Below are 23964 nucleotides of genomic sequence, written 5' to 3'. Positions count from 1 at the left end.
TGACCGATGCCAAACCTGGCATCGATACCAGCAGAAATGGGCAAAACTGTCTACCAGATAGAGGTGAGTCAGGAGCTAGGAGAGGAAAGGAGGCAGAAGAAACTGAGGAAGGAACCTAACTGAGTGTTAAGCAAAGTGGAGGGCAATGACACTCTGGAATGGAAAGATGGGGTTTGGGGTACTTTAAGTGACAAATGTGAGTGGGGACTTGCTACAGGGACCAAGACCTTCTGAGCAAGAATGAGAGAAAACAAGTGACTCCTGAGTTGTGGGATCCTTTCTTGGTACAGCAAATAGATGCTTGTCTTGCCCCTGAGAACCTGACACACCCACTGGAAAATTCAGGATGAGATTAGGGAAAGGAAGTTTGCATCCTTGTGGCCTGATAAATTGACCACAGTGACCCTGTGAAGGCAACAGGAGACTATAAAAAGTGCTTTAAAACAAAAACTTAATTTTCATTCACAGATACAGGTATGAATATACCTGTATATGTGTATGTATATTTAGCCATAATGAGCATCTTTCCATGTCATGAAATGTACTTATGCAATATCATTTGCAATAGGTATATATTATTCTTTCATAAGGATAAATAAAAATTTACCCAATTAATCCCCTATTGTAGGACAGTTAGGTTATTTCCATTTTTCATAATACAAACAACGCTATTAGCTAAATCTTTGTGCACATCAATAATTTTTTGCTTAGGAGAAATTCCCCAGTTAGGATTTACCAATGAAACTGTCATTTGCGGCCGGGCGCGGTGGCTCAAGCCTGTAATCCCAGCACTTTGGGAGGCCGAGACGGGCGGATCACGAGGTCAGGAGATCAAGACCATCCTGGCTAACATGGTGAAACCCCGTCTCTACTAACATACACAAAAAACTAGCCGGGCGAGGTGGCGGGCGCCTGTAGTCCCAGCTACTCAGGAGGCTGAGGCAGGAGAATGGCGTGAACCCGGGAGACGGAGCTTGCAGTGAGCTGAGATCCGGCCACTGCACTCCAGCCTGGGCAACAGAGGGAGACTCCGTCTCAAAAAAAAAAAAAAGAAACTGTCATTTGCATTTACATCTTTGACCTTTTTTTTTAACCTTAGGGATTCTTATTTTATTTTGAAGCCTGTAAGAATCTGATTATTATGACTAGGGGTGCTATACTCCAACTCAGTGAAATAAAGCTAAGCCATGTTTAAATACCCAACATTTTTATTGTAATGGCTTTTGATGAATCACATTCTAAGATGTAGAACATTCCCTGTGATCCCCAGCAGAACACGGAGGCTCCTGTAGGCTCTTAGTAATTTCGAGCCAGCCCTTTTCTTTCCCACCTGGTCTTCTGGGTCTTCCTTTCCTGTATCTGGTTGTGATTTCACAGTCCAGGACCAAACTATTGTTGCCCCAACCTCCCCCTCGGTCTCCCTGCCTATCAGTCCTGCCCAGGTAGATGGGGAAGATGGTGCTTCTGCGCTGGAATGATCTCCCTAACTAACACTCAGGGCCGCCCGGGAGCCTTCTGAGCTCCCCTACATTCAGCCCCACATTCAAATCTTTGCTCAGCCTGGTCCTGGGGTCCCATTCCAACCGTCTGGCCCTGACAGCTTCCCTACCCTTGGCAGTAGGGAAGATGAAACTAAAGGGGGATGAAAAGAGAACACAGGATTTGAGTCTGAAAGCCTGAGTTCTTATTGTGCTTTTTCCACTTGCTGTGTGATCTTAGCAAGTTGCTGTCCCTCTCTGCGGCTCAGTTCTCTTATCTGTAAAATAGAGATCATCTGTCTCCATCTCTCCTAAATATAAAATTAGACTATCAAAAAAATTATTTCCAAACTGTAAGACATAAGTCAAATGAAACGTATGAACAGGAACGCATGAACCTTTCCCTGTGTTTCCATTCTCTGAACACACTGTGTTTGTCCCCTCATCCCTATCTCCTCAGGATACTTGGCAATACTCGCCCTCTCTCAATCTCCCTCTCCCTTGCCCACCCCACCACTTCAATCTCTGTGTCTTCTTTAAGGCCCAGAGCATATGCCTGATCTCTTCAAAATGCCCACAAAGCAATCAACTGGAAGTCCTTTCTTTTCCCTCCTTGGACCCCTTTGGTTCTGAACTTTCATGTGTTGCCTTTTCACCACTAGTCACTTTCTACGTGGTGGGAACAAACTCTGGGGAACAAACTCTACATTTTTTCTGTGAGAAAAATAACTCTACATGTTTTCTATGGGAAATCTTAGCAGGTTCCTCATGCCCAGCAGCTGAAGCAAGCTAGGGATTAGCTGAGGGTAGCCAGCACCCTGTACCGCGCGAGGTCTTCCTTACAGACACCTCTCATCCATACCCTCACTCGATGAGGGTGAATTCATTGTGTGGCCTGTCTGTATTGGAGCCTGGATTGTTCTATGCTGGCAAGAGGAGGCTAACTGGCTGGCACGGCCTCCTTTGAAGTGACTTCTGCAATCAGGATGCTGAAGGCAAGATCATCTCACACACACATTCACACACCCTGTGGGAGCCTCTACCCTGACAGACAATTCTTGTCCCCAGTTCCTCCCTCAGGCTCTCAAAACACTGTTCACCCCCTAACTGGGCTGCGGTTAGTCCTGAAGCCCAGAAACATGGCTCCCAATGCGTCACCGTGCACACACACATCCATGCACAGGCCACAAGGACCACACTAAAGTGATGCTGCCATCCTTGCTCTCCCCGCAGAGTGGCTACCATGAGAGTTTGTGAGCGCTGAGGAGCAGGTGCCAGTGAGGTTTGAATGAGGTGTTTTATTGTTTTGTTTTGTTTGAGGCGGAGTCTTGCTCTGTCACCGAGGCTGGAGTGCAGTGACATGATCTCTGCTCACTGCAACCTTTGCCTCCCGGGGTTCAGCAATTCTCCTGCCTCAGCCTCCCGAATAGCTAACCCGCCACCTCGCCCAGCTAATTTTTGTATTTTTGGCAGAGATGGGGTTTCACCACCACGTTGGCCAGGCTGGTCTCCCACTCCTGACCTCAGGTGATGCACCGCCTCAGCCTCCCAAAGTGCTGGGATTACAGGCAAGTGCTGGGATTACAGGTGTGAGCCACCGCTCCTGACCTGAACTAGGTTTTTGACTGGGAGACCTGCTACCTGTGGAGCCTGCTACCCAGAGAGGGGGCCACAGTCCCCAAAGCAGACAAACACCCCCCAGCATGCCTTCCAGCCTTGCAGGTGCAGAAGTAGTAGGACTCTCTGAAATGCTCAAAGCCTTCATCTCTATTTTCACAGAAACCTGGGAGGCAGGCAGTCCTAAACTGTGAATTGCAGAACACAAGCCAGAAATAAAAGCATCCAAAAGCTTGAAGGCAGAATCCAAGGGTCATCACCCTGCCTGCAAGGAGCCTAATTGGGGAGAAAGAAAGTCCCTTAATTCATTCAACATATGTGAATCGCACGCAGGCCTGCTTTTCAGTGAACCCCAGGTGTGGTCCTGGAGATACACTGGGGCACCAGACCAGCCCCTCCCCTCTCAAAGGTTTGGCAAAAAATGCTGTATGACACAGCAGAATAAACATTGTATTATTATAAAATTCCTAAATGCAGAATGGGGGGCTGAAGCTGGCTGGAAAATCACTAGGGGGTCATGATGGAATACTGAGCCAAGGAATTGCTCCAGTGCTCAGGGCTGTTCCGGAACCCCCTGAGAGCGGGGCGGGGTGACAGTGTGGGCTGCCGCTGATGGCCGCTGCGGAGCTTCATTTCTTATAAACACCCCCGTTGGGAGGAAAGAGAACTCAGCTCCCCGTCAGTCCCGTGGGGCCCGGAGGCCGGGGGAGGCTCCCGGGCCAGGCCCAGCGGCCGCGACCTGGAGCGGGATTGATGGGATCAGCACTCTCCTCCCCCGCGCCAATGGGTGCTGCAGAACGGCCCACGCCCACTGCCGTTCGCCCGGGGCTCCCCTGGCAGGCTTCTTGGTCTTTGTGGGGGCTGCAGCACCTCCACTTCACCGTGATGTGGAGTCCTTCGCCCCCAGGTGACCCACGCTCCACAGCCCCGGCCAGAACTTGGTGGGGGGCGGGGGGTGTTTGACGGGGAGGGGGCACAGTCCTTTCGGGCCAACTTCCACATTCCTGCTCCGCCCAGGCAGGGGGTGAGTCGGGGTGAGCAGCCGGGTCCAAGCTGGCCGGCTTCCTGGAAAGGGAGGGCCAGCGGGAGAACTGCAAATCCTCCCAGCCCTGGTGGCTGCCCGCCTCCTCCCTACCCATTCCTCCCCACCCCGCTTCCAACCCTACTCCCCAGCAAGCTGGCAGCCCCGCCCCTGCCAGGCGGCTCACCTGCCCGCGACCAGGGCACTTCCTCCTCCTTCCCCGCCCAGCCTCCCGCTACAAGCCATGGGTTTGCAGCCGGGTCAGCAGCTACAGGCTGTGTGACCTCAGGCAAGTTGCTAAACTTCTCTGTGCCCATTATCTCCCCCTGCGAGATGGAGCTAGCAACAATCCGGGTGCAGAGCTTTCCGCGAACACCTCTGCACTTCCCTCTTCCCTGCTCCACCACCTTCCCCTTCCGCTCGGTTTGGCAGGAGCACAGGGGATGCACAGAAAAGGCGCCCTACTGTAAATTGCCGCAGGGGAAGGCCGCGTTGCGTCCCTCGCCGGGGCACTGCCAGTCGTTGCAGCCTGAGACTTGGGTTAGACCCGCGGCTTTCCCGTTGGAGGCGCGGGTGGTGCTGAGCTGCTGGACTGACGCTGCCCGCCGGGGTTCGGTGCGCAGGCACTCAGATGGCTCCCACCTCCGCCTGGGCCTCGCAGCTGGCGGTGGGGCGGGGCGCAGGGGCAGGGTAGGGGAAGGCTTGGGTCCGGCCACCCAGTGGGGGTCAGCCCCAGCGCTGGTTTCCGCGGGGCCGCGCCGGAGGGGCGGAATCTGGGTTTCGGTTTCTTGCAAACGCGGCGGCAACAGGGAAATCGAGGAGTTTCCGGGAACCGAACCGGGCCGGGAGCGCAGAGGTCTGCGCAGCGGCGGGGGCAGGGGGACGGGCGGGCGTCCAGTGTTACCGGCCAGTGGCCAGCTGGAAGTTCCAGCGGGAGCTGGGGAAAACCGGCCCCGGAAAAGCCCCCCCGAATGCACCTGCCCCCAGCCCTCTCCGGATGGTGTTCACGCTGAGGGTGGGGGTATGAAGGATGGACTTGCCTGCAGGGGTGGCCTTTAGGGAATGAGGGAGGAAGTTCTCCAAGCCGAGGGCTTTGAGGGTGTGCACGTGGGGAAAGAGGGGACTGTGAGCAGCCAGGTGGGAGCTGAGGAATTGGGATATCCCCTCAAATGGCTGAGGTCCCCAGCTGTCCCCTCACTGTCACATCCCATCTTATTGTCCTTATATGATGAGGTGTCCCTACTGAGATCATCTCCGTAGTGTCCTCTTTTGCTTATTTGTTGGAGGATTTCCCTGAACATGACTTGGAGCCCTTGAGAGTGAGCCCTGACTGTCTGGTCTAGCCTCCTGGATCTAGAACCCGCTAACCTCCATCACGGGCTTGTGATTGTTTACTGAGGGAAGGAGTAGGGTGAGTTCGAGGCATCTGTGGAGTCCATATGCCTTCTGACCTGCTTCCCCACAGGACCCCTAACCCACTCAGGTCCTGCCATGTCCCCAGTTGAAGGAAGCCCCACTCTGCAGGAGAGACCTTGGCTTTGTGGGAGGGGCTTCCCTTGTAATTCCCTGAGAGCTGCTTTCCAGCTGGGGTGGCTGGACAGAAGGCGGACTGCAGTCATCACAGAGGAATGCTGGCCGTGGGGTCGGCCACTTCCTTCCCTCCCCAGGGCTTGGAGCTCAGGCCAGGGATTATGGTGGGTTGGCCCTGGATCTGAGACAAGAAGGCTGGGAGTTTGGGCTGCAGAGGGAGAGTCCAGTACCCTCCCTGATCTCTGAAGCCCACAGCAGTACCTGGGGTCAAGGTGGACAGTGTCACCGGCAAGCCCGTGTTTCCTAAATGCATGCCTTTGAGACCACAAGTCTATGGTAAGGATCTCTTTCTTTACGGCCCTGAGACCATGGCTCTTGGAAAGACATAAATCAGACTAAGTGGAGCTCCCTCAGTCCAGAAGAGCTGGGGCTGGGGCAGGTAACAGTGGTGGCTATTCTGGAAGCAGCCAGCTAGCCAGTGGAAGGAAAGGCAGAAAGACCTCCCTAGCATCCCTGTATGGGCCGACATTGACTTTCATCAGCCCAGGCTTAGGATCAGGGTGGCTGGCCTGGGAGAGGGCCAGGGAAAGTCCAAATACTGCAAGAGTGGAGCTTGTGCCATGAGCACCTGGCAACCCTGGTGACTCAGCCTGGGAATCCCAACTCCAGGGGCAGCCCTGGAAATGAGGCTCAGGACAGTGAAGGAGTGCCATTGAGGGGCCCAGCAACTATGGCAGCTTTTAGTGAGGCCCCAGATCAAATAGGTTCTTGTCCCTTCTTTCTCCTGTGGCCCAGGGTTAGAACCAGTGAGGCTGGTCCTCTGCCCAGTCCAAATAGTATTTTTGATCCATAGAACCCAACCCTCATCCTAGCCCATAAATTTGACCTGGGAGAGGACCTGGTCCTCAGAATGTCTGTGTTGGGCTCCATTTGATGTCACATCTTAGAAACGGTAGATGTAGCTCAAGCTAATAAATACCCACAGGAATGTGTCTTTGTGGTCTGGACTCAGCAAATACTGAGTTATTGGAATATTTATGGAAGGAAAGCAGGGCAGAGGCAGGAGAACAGGTGTCCCTGTGGGTGCTCGACCCTGTTCACTGCTGTAGCCTCAGGAGCCAGCCTCCCTTGAGCAGAGCAGGTGCCCCATGAACCAGTGTGACATGGATGGATGGATGGATGGATGGATGGATGGATGGATAGACAGATGGATAGATAGGAATATGAATGGTGGATTCAGATGGTCTCAGCAGCATGCACATTTTCCCCAAGATGGTCTTTGCAACAAGACAATTTCCACAGAAACTGGTGGGTGCCCCAGAAGGAGGGAAGGAAGGATGTGGCTTCTCCAAGCAGCACTGTGGTTGTTTCTGCCAGGTTCTGTCTCTCCACGGGAACCTCTGCTCCCTTCCTATAGCCCTGTTCACATGTGTGGCCCTTCAAAGTCCGGCAGAGCCCGGGGGCCTAGTGGCAAGGGCCACCCAGACACAGAACAGGGGAAAGGGGCTGTTAACCTTAGCCGGCTGTTCCCTTCCTGTCCTGGAAAGTAAGTCCACAAAGAAATTTAGATAGGACCTCAGCTAGGTGTGAGAGATTCCAGTTTCTTTCTCTGCATGAGTAAGCCCTCAGGAAAGCATCTGTGGATCAACTGACTGACTGACTGGCAAGAGGAGCAAAGGGTCAGCAGAGACCCACCTGCCTGGATGGTGTGGGAGAAAGCATGCCAGCCCTCCATCTTGACAGGTGACAAACCACAGTGAATGTGTCACCACATCAGATAGCCAGCGTGAAGTGCTGCACTGGGGGTGTTTAAATGTCTGGGTGCATAATCGGGAGCAAAATGGACAAGGGTATGCTGGGGGCTGTAAGCCAGGAGGCCTCGGGTGACTAGTCACCTCCAGGAAGCAAAAGCCATTCTTTCTTCCTTGAGAACCCTCATGAGTATTGGAAAGAGCTTCCCACAGCCCCATGGGCTGGGGCATGAGTGTGTTATGCTTTGCTTTGAGTGGAGGAGGTGACTCCAGAAGGCTAAAGATTTAGGGACAGCTAATGGTCCTGGAATGTTTCTCAGCCTTGGGCCTATGCTGGCCCTGTGAGGGGACTTAGAAGTAAGCACCATGGTCTCCACTACTAACCTGCATGTGAGCTCTCCAAGGGCAGAGGATGCTCAGAGCCATCCAGGCACCCCCACTCTGGCACCCAGCACATTGCTCTCAGGCAGTAGGCACTTAGTAAGTGTGCTCTGATTGCAGTGCCAGGCCTGTGTCATACCTCGAGTAAGAAGCAAAGAGGCAGAGATGCTGGGAGTATGGAGACTGAGCAGGTTATCTCAGTCATGTTCACAGATGGCTACTCTGAGGAGGGGACAGTTCAGCAAAGCCTCAAAGGATGAGTCAAAGGTTAATAGGCTAATAGTAGGAGAGGGCATTCCAGAATGTGAAAACAGCCCAAGGAAAGGCTTGGCAGCTCAGAAGTGCAGAACAGATCTCACTTTTGGTGTGGCCTGGAGTAGCTGCCCCAGAAGCTGAGGTTGGACCAGCCAGTAGGGGCCACGCTCTGAAGAGCCTGGATGCTGTGCTCAGGAGTGGACTCTATCCTGGTAGACAGAGGCCACTCACAGCTGGACTGATGGTGCCTCCCTTTCTGGAGCCAAGGCCCAGACCAGGGTCTGTCATCAGATGTCTGTTGAATTAAATGCTAGGGCAGGTGTTGTGAGGGCCACTGGTGGCCTGACCTATGCTCTAGAAAACTTTCTGTGGCTGCTACAGAGGATTATGCCTGTGGCACAGCAGGGCAAGACTAGGGTGAGAGTTTCCTAAAGGCACAACATTTAAGGAGGTACTCGCTCTCAGGGACCAACCCTATACTTGTGTGAGTCTGGCGGTGAGTGCCTCCTTAGAGGTTTCACCCTAAGCACCTGCCCTGCCTGCTTGCTCCACCCTATCTGCTCCCTTCTGCACACTGGAGGCTGGGAGGTAGACTAGAGGCAGCTCAAGTGATCCAGGCATATTAGGTCTGTGGCCATAGGGGGTAGAGAGAGATAGGCCTAGCTGAGAGCAGAATCAGATGACAGGATTTGCCAGGACATGAGACTGGCTGGAGCAGGACCCTTCCCAGGCCCTCCCCGAGTGCCCCATTCTGGGTGAAGTGTAGGAGACCCCTCACTCTGCCTAGGAGTCTATATGTCCACAGCCAGGGCCAAAACAAGACCTTGGGCCTTGGCTTCTGTCCTAGGTTATGAGTCTAGGGAAGCAAGGACACTGAGCTAAAGAGAGTAGGGCAGCAGGTGAAAAAGCCACAGGCTGCCCCAGGAAGGCCCAGGCCACTGGAGACCACAGCTAGAACCCAAAACCATGTCCCGAGACTACTCGGCCTTGCCCTTTGGACGCTTGCCCTTTGGATGCTTGGGCACAGCAGGGAGGAGGCGATAAGGGTGCCTCCACTGCTGGATGGGGCGTGTCTGTCAGTCCATCATCCCCCTACTCTCTGCCCAGCAAGACCAGGGTCCACCCCTAGGTGCTCCCCAGGGAATTAGCAGCTTGGTTCCCCAGGCCAAAACCCTACAAGCTCTGACCCTATAGCAACAGCACCCCCTGCTGGCTAATATGGAAAACCAGCCCCTTTCCCTCCTCTTGCGGGCGGAAGTTTAGGGGTCTTGGAGAAAGAGAAGGGTGCAGGCACAATGCTGCGGGAAAGGGTGGGGGCAGGAATTCAGGATGGACTTTGGCTCCGGCAGATAAGTAGGTGCCACCTGGTAAACAGAGCACCTATTTCCTGATCAGTAGCCTTTGAACAGATGCCAGAGAGGCCAGGACCCAAGCAAAGGAAGAAATGGGGGTTTCTAAGGTAACTGCTGAGCGAGGCTGGCTCTCGTGGGAGGCCCTTCCTTCTCCTACAGCATCATGACCAGGAAGGCCTGCATCCTCTGCTGAGCACTGTTCTCCTCAGGTGGACTCAGGAACTCCCTCAGATTCCCCCTGAGCAAGCCCCCTGGCCACACAGAGGATTTGGCCTAGGACTGAGGGCTGAGAGCTAAGCCTGAGACAGGGTAGTGCCCCAGGCACCTTAAAAGGAGGAGTTGTCCCTAGAATTCCTCCCGCAACTATCCAAGGCTAGGAATGGAGACAGGGACACATCAGCAGAACAAAATCCCAGAGCGTCCCTGAGCAGCTGCCTGGCTCTTCAGATGCAAACCTGGTTAGACACACTCTTCTCCTGAGCTCCAGGCCCATGGCTCAGGCACAAGGAGCACCTGGGAGTGCTGGATGAGATGCCCAGTGGACAGAGGAGCGAGAGGACCCAGTGTATGCCACCTTGACCCTTCAGCTGTCAACCAGGAAGTCCAGGCAGACACAGCCACAAGCAGGGCCATGCCCTGAGCAGCCACTTCCCAGAAAAGTTTCTGCCGCAAAACAGAGAGGGTGGCCTTCCCTGCCAAGCCCTGCCCTGCATGACCCTGGCACTTGGAGTCCTCACCTCAGATAAGAAGCTAGTGCTTCTAGGAGTTCACTTACATCATGGCTCTTGATCACAGTGAAGACGGGGGCCTCACCCTACCCCAGGGAAACTTCTCTCTCAGGCCAATGGTGTGGATGGCTGCTGTTCTCCTTAGGACTCAGAGTGGACCTGGTGCTCAGGAGAGCTGCTCCTTCCCATGCCCTGGATGTGAGCTCAGCAGCCATCTTGATCCACCAGGACAATGTGAGCTCCACACACCATCCTCAGACCCTCACCTACTGGGCTCTCAGGGAGAGATGGGGCCTCCTAGAGAGTCCACAAAAAGAAAAAACTGGTTTGGCTGCCAAAACTGCCCATGCACCCCAGCTGCCATGCTCAGCTAGCAGCCCTGGTGCCACACAGCCTGAGAGCAGGTGGGAGCCATAGATGCAACAAGCTGTCATCAGGAATGGGAGGGCTGGGCTGCCATGCTGAGGCTGGTGGGGCAGGAAAATCAACTTTACAGCCACCAGGAAATACAGGAGCAGAGTAAACAACAGTTGAAGTCAAAAGGGTCCAATTTCCTTGGACAAGCAGGCCTCAGGAAGGCCTCTGAGCTGCACTGTCAACTGTATTGTATCCTTGTGTGTGTTCTGTGTGGACCTAACAGCCCCAGCAGCCAAGGGAAGCCTAACCCTCCCTTGGGTGGCAGCCAACACTAGGACCAGAGATGTGGCAGTTGTGTCATAAAGCTCCCAAGACACTTCTGGAGGAGTCCATCTTCTCTTTCAGTCTTCTCTGCTCGTTTTTTCTTGTCGTTTTCCTGCATATATGTCTTTTCCCGCTCTCTTCTAGCCCAGAAATGTTTATTGACCAGTGGTACCCCATTGGGAGTGGATTACTTGACACATTCACATTTACTCTGTGCCCAGGTGCCAGGCACAGAAGTAGGTGCTATGGGCACAGGCATTCAACAAGAATTTATTGAGCCCATACTATGTGCCAGACATGGCTCTAGACCCTAGGGATATGGAAATGAATAAGGCAACACGCCTGCTCTTATGAAACTCATATACTGGTGGAAGCAGACAACACACAAACAAGGAAAGTGTCACATAGTGATAACAATTCTGTGAAATAAAATAGCATGATGTCTTACACAGTACAGAGGTGATCACATTAGATTTGGCACTCTAGGACTGTCTATCTGAGGAGGTGACATGTTAGCTCTCTAAGTGACAGAAGGGGTGACAATGTGCAGAACAAGGATAAGAGCATTCCACGCAGAAGGACTAACTAGCGCCAAGGCTTTGGGAAAAGAATAAGCTCAGTCTGTTTGCAGGAAAAGATTGGTGTGGCTGCAGCATGGTGGCAAGGAGGTGAATGATAGAAGATGAATGATAGAAGATGCAGCTCATAAGGTAGGAAGGGGTCAGATAAGGTGGGCATTTGGGGCCTCTGGTCAGGGGCTTGGGCCTTATGCATGGGGTGAAATGGGCCAGTGTGCATTTTACTTATTTTTAAACTTTTAAATTTTCTGTTTTTCATTTTTTGAGATGGAAAAATGTTGCCCAGGCTGGTCTTGAACTCCTGAGCTCAAGCATTTCTCCTGCCTCAGCCTCCTGAGTAGTTGGGATTACAGGTGGTCATCACTGTGCCTGGCTCAGTGTACATTTTAGAAAGCTCACTGGCTGCTGTTTGCAGACTGGGCAGCAGTGGGGCAAGTGTGGAAATAAGGAGACCACTGGGGAGATCGGAGTAGGAGGGATGAACTAGAGTGGTGGTGGTGGCGATGATGAGAATGGGGAATGAACCCAGGCAGAGTATGGAGGGGAGGACAAACAGAGATGAATAAAATGTGGTGGCTCCAAATGGGAGAAAATATTTGCAAAACATATATCTAGTAAAGGGTATGTATGTAGCATATGTAAAGAATGCTTACAACTCTATAAGACAATGCAACCTTTTTTTTTTTTTTTTTTGAGACAGAGTCTCACTCTGTAGCCCAAGCTGGAGTGCAGTGGCACGATCTCAGCTCACTGCAACCTTCGCCTCAGGGGCTCAAGCAGTTCTCGTGCCTCCTTAGTAGCTGGGACTATAGGCGTGTCACCACGCCCAGCTAATTTTTTGTATTTTAAGCAGAGATGGGTTTTCACCACTTTGCCCAGGATGGTCTCGAACTCCTGAGCTCAGTGATCCACCCACCTCAGCCTCCCAAAGTGCTGGGATTATAGGCGTGAGCCACTGTACCCATCTCGACAACCCAACTTTTTTAATGGACAGAAGATTTGAATGAATTTTTTACCAAAAAAAGATATGCAAATAGTAAATACACATATGTAAAGATATTCAACATCATTAGTCATTAGGAACATGCAAGTTAAAACCACGATGAAATGCCACTACACATCTACCTGGATGACTAAAATGAAAAAGACTAACTGTGCCAAGTGTTGACAATAACATGGAACAACTGGGATGCTCCTAAGCCGCTGGTGGGAATGTAAAATATTTATTTATTTTTTCTTGACTTTTTAATTCTTTTTTAATAGAGATAGGGTCTCACTATGTTCCCCAGGCTGGTCTTGAACTCCTAAGCTCAAGTAATCCTCCCACTTTGGCCTCCAAAAATGCTGGGATAACAGGCATGAGCCACCATGCCCAGCTGGGAGTGTAAAATAATACAACTACAGTCACGTGCTGCATAATGATTTTTGGTCAAGGACAACTGCATATAAGACAGTGATCTCATGAGATTACAATACTGTATCTTTACTGTACCCTTTCTGTGTTTAGATATGCTTAGATACACAAATATTTACCGTTGTGTGGCAGTCGCCTACAGTGCTCAGCAGAGTTACTTGTTGTACAGGCTTGTACCCTAGGAGCAATAGGCTATACCATATAGCCTAGGTGTTTTGTAGGTTATACCACTAGGTTTATGCAAGTACACTTACGATATTCACACAAGGACAAAATTACCTAATGAAGCATTTCTTAGCCTGTATCCCCGTTACTAAGCAATACATGACTATATGTTGGAAAACAATTTGGCAGTTTTTTAAATAGCTAAATATACACCTATCATACAACCTAGCCATTCAATTCCAGGTATTTATCCACAATAAAGGAAAGTGTGTTCACACAAAGATTTGGATATGAATGCTCACAGCAGCTTAATTTATAAGAGCCAAAACCTGGAAACAACAAAAATGACCATCCACAAGACAGTGGATAAATAGCTTATAGTATCTACGCAACGAATTACCACCAAGTTCCAGGTTTAGGTAAGATAGAATAAACATACTCCACCCTGTCTCTTCCACTAAGTGAAGCAATAGAATATGTACAGAATGCGTGAAGGACTCTGAAGAGTAAATAGTAGCAGATGAATTAGGAAAGAAAAATCAGAATTTGGAGTACCACGGAATTGGAGGAGTTTCCCATTTTTCCCTCTAGTGTTCCCTGGGCTAGACTCGAAACAGCCTGAAACCTGGAAGTGAGCAGCAGACACAGACTGTGGGAATCCCAGAGCCCTCTAGTTCTACTTTGAGGAGTGGGGAGGGAACTCCTAATGCTCATAAAGAATGAGAAAATAATCACCCTCTACGCCACCTTTTTTTCTTTTCTCCATTGTCTCATGCCTCAGACCCCTGGCATTCTTGTTGCAGTGGCATGAGAGGACTGAAGGCACCTAAAATTCTAAGGGAGAGAAACTGTCTGTTGGGCAAGTCCCAAGAGGGTCTCCCTCCTTCCCCCCTTCTCTCTCTCTCTCTCCCTCAATCTCTCTCTCCTTTTGCCAGTTGACCCTAGCTGAGGGCACAGTCGCAAGAAGTACACAGCAGAGCAAGGTAGCTAAAACTCCAGCTTTCTGGCCAGAGGACCAAAAGGAGGAGACCCAGGGAATCAGAAAGTACCAGGGAGAGCATGGAAAGGGAGGAATGCTGGAAACTGAACCCACAAAGTTGTTTATGAATTCCTGGGCTCAACTCCAAACTGAGCTTGCATGGATCTAGCATACCAAAGACTTGAGAACTGAACCTAAGGATATACTACCACCCTGTTCTCAAGCTGACCACTGGAGGGTGCACACACAGGACAGATCTAAACAGCACTGTAAAGGCTTTGAAAATGGAACAAACATTGAAACTACAATCCACAGAAAGCTGGTCGGAACTTGTGACCCGAACCCAGCTGCACTGATTGCCTACTAAAATATAACCATCAACACTCTCCACAATGTTCAAATAATACCCAGGGTCTCATAAAACTTAAAAAGTCCAGGATACAAAACCAAATTATGATCTTCTTGGCCTATCATAGGAAAAATCTCATCTTGCATGGGAAAAGACAATCAAAAGAGACCAATGATGAGATGTTGGAATTAAGTGACAAAGACTTTAAAGTACTACTATGAAAATGCTCCAAGTAAACCCTCTTGGAATGAATGGAAGATTGACAGTCTCAGCAAAGAAATAGGAGATATAATAAGAAGTAAAGTTTTGGAACTTAAAAATATAAGGGCTGGGCATAGTAGTTCACACCTATAATCCTAACACTTTGAGAGGCCAAGGCAGGAGGATAACTTGAGCCCAAGAGTTCAAAGCCAGCCTAGGCCACAAAATGAGACCCCATCTCTAAAAAAAAAAAAAACTCAGGTGTGATGGCGTGAACCTGTGGTCCTAGCTGCTTGGGAGGCTGAGATTGGAGGATCGCTCAAACCTGGGAGTTCAAGGCTGCAGTGAGTCGTGATTGTGTGATTGCACCACTGCACCTACATCCTGAGTGACAAAGCAAGACCTCAATAAATAAATAAATAAATAAAATATAAGAACCAAAATTTCAGTGCTCACAAGGTAACTCAAGAACAGAATACAAATGAGAGGAAAGAGGAAGCCGGTAACTGGAAGACAGACCAACAGAAATTATCCAGCCAGAATAACAGTGAGAAAAAGATTTTTAAAAAATGAATAGAACCTCAGAGACTAGTGAGACAATATCAAAAGGTCTAATATTTATGTTATTGGAGTTCCAGAAGGAAAGAAGAAAGAGTGCAGTGAAGACAAAAATGTTTGAAGAAATATTGACTAAAAACATCCTGAGTTTGGAAAAGGACATAAAACTGAAGCATATATGTACATCTATATATACACACATACATATATGCATACATGTACCATTGTTAGAGAAAAATGACACATCAGGCATAGGAAAACAATTCCAATGACTTCAGCTTTCTCATGAGGAGAAAAGGAAATCTCATTGTAGAGACCAGTAGGAAGTGGAATCACATCTTTAAAATGAAGAAAAAGAACCATCAACCCACCATTTTCTTCACAATTTCAAGTATACCCAGTGAAAATATGCTTCAGGAGTGAGAGTAAAATAAAGACGTTTTCAGATGAAGGAAAACTAAGAGAGTTCTTTGATGACAGACCTGTCCTAAAATGATTGCTAAAAGAAGTTTTTCAGACAGATGAGAAATGATACCAGAAGTTAACTTGGAATAACAGGAATGAAAAAAGACCAAGAGAAATGGTAAAGATCTCAGTTAATGCAACATTCTGTGCTGCTCTTCAGTTCTTTAAAATATGTTTTATCTTTAAAACAAAAATTATAACCTTTTTTGATGGTGTTTTCAGCATTATGTGTAGGTAGCACATAAGACAACTACAACATAAAGAGAGTAGAATAAAAGAAACTAAAGTTTTACATTACACTTAAAATGGTAAAATATTGATTGTAAGTAGACCATGAAAAAGTAAATATGTATATTGTAATCCCTGGAGCAACCACTAAAAACAAAAACAAAAACAGAACTATACAAGCAGATAAAGTTAAAAACACAATAAATGTCCTTAAAATGGTAGACACAAATCCAACCACATCAGTAATTCCATTAAATGTAAATGATGTAGGAATGGTATCAGCAAAAATGGAATACAGAACTCCAAAACTCCTTTTTCCATAAAAACAGTGAAAAAAACTGGCAAAAACTGGCAAAATCAACTTTATTAGAACTCTGGAAACTAATAAAAGGTTTAATAAATAAAATGAATTCTTTTTTTAATAAAATAAATTCTTATTTATTTATTTATTTATTTTTGAGAGAGAGAGTCTCATTCTATTGGCCCGACTGGAGTGCAGTGGTGTGATCTCAGCTCACTGCAACTTCCACCTCCTGGGTTCAAGCAATTCTCCTGCCTCAGCCTCCTGAGTAGCTGGGACTACAGGTTCCCTTCACCATGCCCGGCTCATTTTTGTATTTTTAGTAGAGGCAGGGTTTCACCATGTTGACCAGGCTGGTCTTGAACTCTTGACCTCAAATGATCCACCCACCTCAGCCTCCCAAACTATTGGGATTACAGGCATGAACCACAGCACCCAGCCAATAAATTTTAATCAAGAAGAAAAACACCTAAATCTCAGTGGGAAAGCACTATGGTGTTTTAACATACCTCCATTCTTCTCTTTCCCAGCTTGGTGGCAGCCTTGAAGACAACAGCCTGCATTCTTGGTATAGGTTCTTAGTGTTAGAGGCAGCAGAATGCAACTTTCTCTCAAAGGATTGTGGTTGCCTGTTTTGACCTCTCTGTTGGCTCCCGGAAGGATGAGCACAAAAGATTTAGTTTAATTTCACCCAACTAGAACTCTCCCAGGGCTGAAGCAGGGCATTTGGAAAAACAAACAAACAAACAAACCACACACACACACACACACACACACACACAGTTAAAGATAAATGCATTCACTAATCGTAACAGTTGGGGAAATAATAGACAAAGCAAAAGCTTATGCAAAAGGCCTGGAGAAGAAAACACTTTAAGAAATAAGGGCTTTAAAAAGCTTTCTGGATATCTAAGAAGGTCACACATGTGCTCAGAAAATATCTTAGAAGGCTCTACACTCTCACCTCTGACTGACCTCCAGACTCTGTGCAAGCAGAAAAGGAAGGTTAAGGCAGAGTTGTAAACAGCCTGGCTAGGTGTTAAAGCCACACCTCAAAACACATACAGAGCTCATCTGAAGATATTGGGAATTTTTTAAATGTTGTTTTAGGTATAAAGGAAATTTCAGTCATCACTAGCCAACCACTAGTGGAAAAGTTTAATGGAAAAGTCACTTCAGTGGCCACACGTGACAAAGAATACAGACTTTTAAAAATTAATTCAGAAAGGTCACTAAGTAAACAACAACAACAAAAACCAAAAACAACCAGCAAACAATGACAACAAACCTGAAAGGGGAGTAGAAAGTGATTTCCAGCATTGTCATATTATAACAGTAAAAATGTCCAGTTTTCAACAAAAAAAATTACATGCCATGAAAAGACAGAAAAAAGTACGGTTCCTACACAACGGAAATAATTAATAGAAACTGTCCTCGAGGAAGTCCAGGAATTGAATTTAATAGACTAAGATTTTAAATCAAGTATTTTAAAATGTACTGAAATAGCTGAAAGAAACCATATGCGAAGAACTAAAGGAAAGCATGAGAACAGTGTCTCGCCTAATAGCAGATATCAATAAAAGAATAGAAATTATAAAAAAGGACTTAGAAATTTTGAGTTAAGAAGTAAAATAAGTGAAATGAACAATGCACTAGAAGGGGTCAACAGCTATGTGAGTAGGTAAAGAATGAATCAGTGAATTTGAAGACTACCCAGTCTGAGGAACAGAAAAAAGAATGAAGAAAAACAAATAGAGTGTAAGTGGCCTGTGGGATACCACTGACGGTACTAACATATGCATACCAGGACATCCAGGGGGAGAGGAAAGAAAGAAAGGGGACAAAAGAATATTTGAAGAAATAATGGCTCAAAGCTTCTCAAATTTGGTAAAGGTAAAGGACATGAATTTACACATGCAAGAAGCTCAACAAACCCCAAGTAAGATAAACTCCAATATTCATATTGTGATATATTATAATCAAATGGTCAAAAGATAAATACAAAGAGAGAATCCTGAAAGCAGCCAGAGAGAAGTGGTGAGTCATATACAAGGATACTTAACGTGATTAATGGCTAATTTCCCATCAGAAACCACAGAGGCCAGAAGGCAATATGATGACATATTCAAAGAGCTGAAAGAAAAACTGTCAACCAAGAATTCCATATGTGGCAAAACTATGCTTCAGATATGGAGGAGAAGTTAAGACATTCCCAGGTAAACAAAAACTAACAGAGTTCTTTGCTAGTATGCCTGTTGTACAAAAGTTACTAAAGGGAGTCCTTCAGGCTGAAATGAAAGAACACTTATGATGATTAATTTTATGTGTCAACTTGACTGAGCCACAGGGTGCCTGGATATTTGGTCAAACATTATTCTGGATGTTTCTGTGAGGATGTTTACAGGTGAAATTAACATTTAAATTGGTACACTGAGTAAAGGAGATTACCCTCCGTAATCGTGTGTGTGTATATACATATTATATATATATATATATAATATATATATATATATATATATATAGCTTATTGGTTCTGTTTCTTTGGAGAACCCTAATACAACTAATACAACATTATGCAGTAACTTAAATCCACATGAAAAAATAAAGAACACCAGTTATGATAACTATGTAGGTAAATATAAACATTAGTATTAATGATATATTTTTTGTTTTAAACTCTTTATTTTCTGTATGATTTAAAATACAATCATAAAACAATGATCCTAAAACTATGTTGATGGGCATAGGTTGCATAAAGATGGTTTGGTCCTTTTGTTTTTGTTTTTTGTTTCTTGGGTTTTTGTTTTTGTTTTTTTTTTTTTTTTTTTTTGTAGACAGAGTCTTACTCTGTCACCCAGGCTGGAGTGTAGGGGCACAATCTTGGCTCACTGCAACCTCCACCTCCCAGGTTCAAGCAATTCTTGTGCTTCAGCCTCCCAGCAGCTGGGATTACAGGCACATACCACCATGCTCAGCTAATTTTTTGTATTTTTAGTAGACGTGGGGTTTCATCATGTTGGCCAGGCTGGTCTTGAACTCCTGCACTCAAGTGATCTGCCTGCCTCAGCCTCCTAAAGTGCTGGGATTACAGGCATGAGCTACCATCCCAGCCATGTTACATAAAGATGTAATCTGTGACATTAACAACAAAAGTTAGGGATGGAATTATACAGCAGTAAAGTTTTTTGTATACCATTGAAACTAAGTTGTTATTAATTTAGAGTGTTATAAATTAAGATGTAATTGTAATCCCCAGAACAAATGCTAAGAATATAATATGTAGTAAAATAAATGAGAAAGGAATCAAAAGAGTATACTAAAAAACATCTATCTTACACAAAAGAAGACAGTAATGGAGGAACTACGGAACATAAAAGATAAAAGACATAATGGAAGACAAATAGCAAAATGACAGAATTAAATCCTCTCTTATCAGTAATTATATTAAACATAAATGAATTAAGATCTTCAATGAAAAGGCAGAGATTGGTAGAATGGATTTTAAAAAGAACCATGATCCAACTATATGCTGTCTATAAGAGACTTATTTTAGATTCAAAGACACAAATAAGTTCCAAGTGTAAAGCTGGAAAGCATACTATGTGAACAGTAACCAAAAATGAGCTGAAGTGGCTATGCTAATATCAGACAAAATGGGCATCAACACAAAAATGTTACAAAAGACAAAGAAGGACATTAGTATGATAAAATGCTTAATGCATTAAGAAGATACTGCAATTATAAACAAATATACACTGAACAACAGGGGCCAAAAACCTATGACAAAAGACTGACAGAATTGAATGAAAAGTTAAAAAATTGTTGGAGGCAAGGTGCAGTGGCTCACGCTTATAATCCCAGCACTTTGAGAGGCCGAGGTGAGCAGATCCCTTGAAGTCAGGAGTTCAAGACCTGCCTGGTCAACATGGCAAAACCTCGTCTTTACTAAAAATACAAAAATTAGCCAGGCATGGTGGTGCACACCTGTACTTCCAGCTACTCAGGAAGCTGAGGCACGAGAATCACTTGAACCCAGGACGCAGAGGTTGCAGTGAGCCAAGGTCATGTCACTGCACTCCAGCCTGCATGATGGAATGAGATTCTATCTCAAAAAAAAAAAAAAAAGTTGGAGACTTAATACTCATGTTCAATAATGGCTAGAATGACTAGACAAAAGGTAAACAAAGAAGTAGAAGACTTGAACAACAATAAAAACCACCAAACCTAACAGACATCTACAGAACACTTCACTCAGTGACAGCAGAATACATATTCTTCTCTGCACATGGAAATATTCTATAGAAGAGACATTATGTTAGGCCACAAAACAAGTCTCAATAAATTAGACAAGATTGAAATTATACAGGGCCAGGTGCAGTGCATCACGCCTGTAATCCAAGCACTTTGGGAGGCCAAAATGGGCAGATCGCCTGAGATCAGCAGTTCAAGACCAGCCTGCCAACAAGACCAGCCTGACCAACATGGTGAAACCCCATCTCTACTAAAAATACAAAATTAGCCGGGCGTGGTGGCGCATGCCTGTAATCCCAGCTACTCGGGAGGCTGAGGCAGGAGAATTGCTTGAACCCAGGAGGTGGAGGTTGCGGTGAGCCAAGATCATGCCGTTGCACTCCAGCCTGGGCAACAAGAGCAAAACTCCATCTCAAAAAAAAAAAAAAAAATAAGAAATCAAATAAAATATGTTCTCCTATCGAAAAGGAAAGAAATTAGAAAGCAACAACAAAAAGAAATCTGGCAAATACACAAATATGTGGAAATTAAACAATGTACTTTTAGCAACCCATAGGGCAAAGAAGAAATCAAAAAGGAAATTACAAAATATTTTAAGATGAATGAAAATGAAAATACAATGTACCCAAATTGATAGAATACAGCAAAAGCAGTGTTCAGAGGAAAACTTACATATTTACAGGTACATTTTAAAAAAAGAAAGATCTCAAATTAATAACCTTCCATTTTAAGGTGCTAGAAAAAGAAGAGCAAACTAAACCTAAAGCAAGAAGAAGAAAGGAAATAATAAAAATTAGAGCAGAGATAAACAAAATAGAGAATAGAACAATAGAAAAGTTAAAAACTGACAAGCCTATAGTTTGACTGAGAGAGAGAGAGAGAAGACTCAAATTACTAAAATCAAAAATGAAAGTGGGGACATTACTACAGACTTTACCAACAAAAGATTATAAGAGAATACTATGAACAATGTATGCCAAAAATTAGATAACTTAGATAACATTGACAAATTCCTAGAAACACATAAACTACCAAAACTGACTCAAGAAAATAGAAAACTATAGACCAATATACTTTATGAACACAGATGAAAAAATCCTTAATAAAATACTAGCAAACCAAATACAGCAGCATGTTAAAAGGATTATATTCCATGACAAAGTGAGATTTCTCCCAGGATCGTAAGTTATTAAACATACAAAATTAATCTGTGTAATCCCCCATACTAAGTGTGTGAAGAGGAAAAATCTCTTTACCTTTGACTGATGCAGATATCAATGCAAAAAACACATTTGACAGAATCCAATTCTTGGGTATAATTTTTTAAATACTCAATAAACTACAAATAGAGGGGAACTCTTCAACCTGATCAAATATAAGATTTATACCATTATAAAAGAGGAAGTTTGGGGCCAGGCACGGTGGCTCACGCCTGTAATCCCAGCACTTTTGGAGGCCGAGACGGGTGGATCACAAGGTAAGGAGATCTAGACCATTCTGGCTAACACGGTGAAACCCCATCTCTACTAAAAATACAAAAAATTAGCTGGGCATGTTGGCGAGTGCCTGTAGTCCCAGCTACTCAGGAGGCTGAGGCAGGAGAATGGCGTGAACCCGGGAGGCGGAGCTTGCAGTGATCTGAGATGGCACCACTGTACTCCAGCCTGGGGGACAGAGCGAGACTCCATCTCAAAAAAAAAAAAAAAAGCAAGTTTGGGCTCCTTTTGCTTCTTTGCCCTTCCACCTTCTGTGACATGATGATGTAAGAGGTGTCTTACTGGTACCTTGATCTTGGACTTCCCAGCCTCCAGAACTATGGGAAAATAAATTTCTATTCACTATAAATTACCCAGTCTCAAGTATGCTGTTATAGCAGCACAAAACAGACCAAGATATGTTCCTTATTGAATGGAAATGCAAAATCCTCAATAAGACATTAGTAAATTAAATCCAGGAACATATATAAAGGAGCATACCCCATGACCAAATGGGATTATCCCAGGAATTTAAGGAAATTTAATACCCCACACTAATAGAACAGAATAAAGGACAAAAACCATATGATTGGGCTGGGCACAGTGGTTCAAGCTTGTAATCCCAGCACTTTGGGAGGCTGAGGCGGGCAGATAACCTGAGGTCAGGAGTTCAAGACCAGTCTGACCAACATGGTGAAACCTCATTTCTACTAAAAATACAAAATTAGCTGGGCATGGTGGCACATGCCTATAATCCCAGCTGCTCCGGAGGCTAAGGAAGGAGAATCTCTTGAAGCCAGGAGGCAGAGGTTGCAGTGAGCGGAGATCACGCCATTGCACTCCAACCTAGGCAACAAGAGAGAAACTCCATCTAAAAAAAAAAAAAATCATCTTACTAGGTACAGAAAAGGCATCTGACCAAATCTAATACCCATTCATGATTTAGCAAAAACAAAATTGAAACAAAAAAATTTTTTCAACAAGCCAGAAACAGAAGGGGATTTCCTCAACCTGATAAAAGGCATTTATGAAAAGCCTATAGTTAACATTATATTTGCCGGATGTTTGAGAACAACGCAAGGAAGTCATGTCTCACTACTTTTATTCATCATTGTACAGGGGGTTCTAGCCAGTGCATCAAGACAAGAAAAAGAAATAAAAGGCTCATAGATTGGAAGAGAAGAGGTAAAACTGTTGCAGACAACAGGATCCTGTATGTAGAAAATCCTAAGGCATTCACATACAATAAAAATTTACTACAACCATAAACAAGTTCGTCGAGTTTTCAGAATAGTAAATCAATATATAAAATCAATTATATTTATATATATGCTAGCAAATCAAAAATGAAATTGAGACAGTGATTCCATTCGTAATAGTATCAAAGAGACTCCTTAGGAATAATACAACAAAAAGATACCAGATTTATACATTCAACTACAAAATGTTGATGAGAGAAATTAAAGAAGACATAAATAAGTGGAGAGACATTTCATGTTAAAAATTGAAAATCTTGGCCGGGCGCGGTGGCTCACGCTTGTAATCCTGGCACTTTGGGAGGCCAAGGTGGGCGGATCACGAGGTCAGGAGATTGAGACCATCCTGGCTAACACGGTGAAACCCCATCTCTACTAAAAAAAAATACAAAAAATTAGCCTGTCGTGGTGGCAGGGGCCTGTAGTCCCAGCTTTACTCGGGAGGCTGAGGCAGGAGAATGGCATGAACCCAGGAGGCGGAGCTTGCAGTGAGCTGAGATAGTGCCACAGCACTCCAGCCTGGGTGACAGAGTAAGACTCTGCCTCAAAAAAAAAAAAAAAAAAAAATTGAAAATCTCAATATTATTAAGTTGGTAATTCTTCCTAAATTAATCTATGTTCAACACAATCCCTGTGAAAAATCCCAGTAGGCTTTTTATGGAAATCAACAAGCTGGTCATAAAATTCCTGTGAAAGAGATCCAAAATAGCAAAAACAATATTTAAAAGGAACAAAGTTGGAGGACTCACACTCACCTATTTAAAAACCTACTATAAAGCTATCATAATCAAAACAGTGTGACAGTAACATAAAGATATATTTATATGAAACAGAACTGACAGTACCAACATAAACCTTCACATTAATAGTCAGTTCATTTTCAATAAAGATGCTGAGGCAATTCAATTGTATTTTCAACAAATTGTGCTGGGACAATGAATATCTAAATA

General features: G+C 45.5%; 2 protein-coding genes across 2 annotated transcripts in view; one reads left to right on the top strand and one right to left on the bottom strand.

Annotated features, from left to right (window-relative positions):
* Positions 1 to 3304, top strand: part of LOC117065893 — an 88070-nt gene extending 84766 nt beyond the window's left edge. Inside the window, exon 4 of the mRNA XM_033181296.1 lies at positions 3258 to 3304. Within this exon, the coding sequence (XP_033037187.1) occupies positions 3258 to 3289 (32 nt within the window). The 3' untranslated portion in view covers positions 3290 to 3304. The remainder of the gene's footprint in view (positions 1 to 3257) is intronic.
* LOC117066126 (proline-rich receptor-like protein kinase PERK14) lies at positions 2983 to 5959 on the bottom strand. Its single transcript, XM_033181573.1, has 3 exons — positions 5908 to 5959; positions 4582 to 5107; positions 2983 to 4160 (listed from the first exon to the last, which is right to left on the bottom strand). The coding sequence occupies exons 1-3, from the start codon at positions 5957 to 5959 to the stop codon at positions 3764 to 3766; spliced, it is 975 nt and encodes a 324-aa protein (XP_033037464.1). The 3' UTR covers positions 2983 to 3763.
* Between the last annotated feature and the right edge of the window lie 18005 nt (positions 5960 to 23964).

The sequence above is a fragment of the Trachypithecus francoisi genome, unplaced genomic scaffold, assembly GCF_009764315.1.
Source record: "Trachypithecus francoisi isolate TF-2019V2 unplaced genomic scaffold, Tfra_2.0 Lachesis_group2, whole genome shotgun sequence".
Classification (NCBI taxonomy): Eukaryota; Metazoa; Chordata; class Mammalia; order Primates; family Cercopithecidae; genus Trachypithecus; species Trachypithecus francoisi.
Note: the sequence above shows the minus strand (reverse complement) of the source record. Positions and strands in the feature narration are given on the sequence as shown.

Bases quoted from the DNA above. Each gene is read 5' to 3' on its own strand.
- LOC117066126 (XM_033181573.1), bottom strand. From the start codon at position 5,959: ATGCATTTAGGAAACACGGGCTTGCCGGTGACACTGTCCACCTTGACC. The intron at 5,108-5,907 runs GTACTGCTGTGG...CACCATCCGGAG, and splicing joins ACTGTCCACCTTGACCCCAG to AGGGCTGGGGGCAGGTGCAT. The intron at 4,161-4,581 runs GTAGGGCGCCTT...CTCCCTTTCCAG, and splicing joins TTCCCCTGCGGCAATTTACA to GAAGCCGGCCAGCTTGGACC.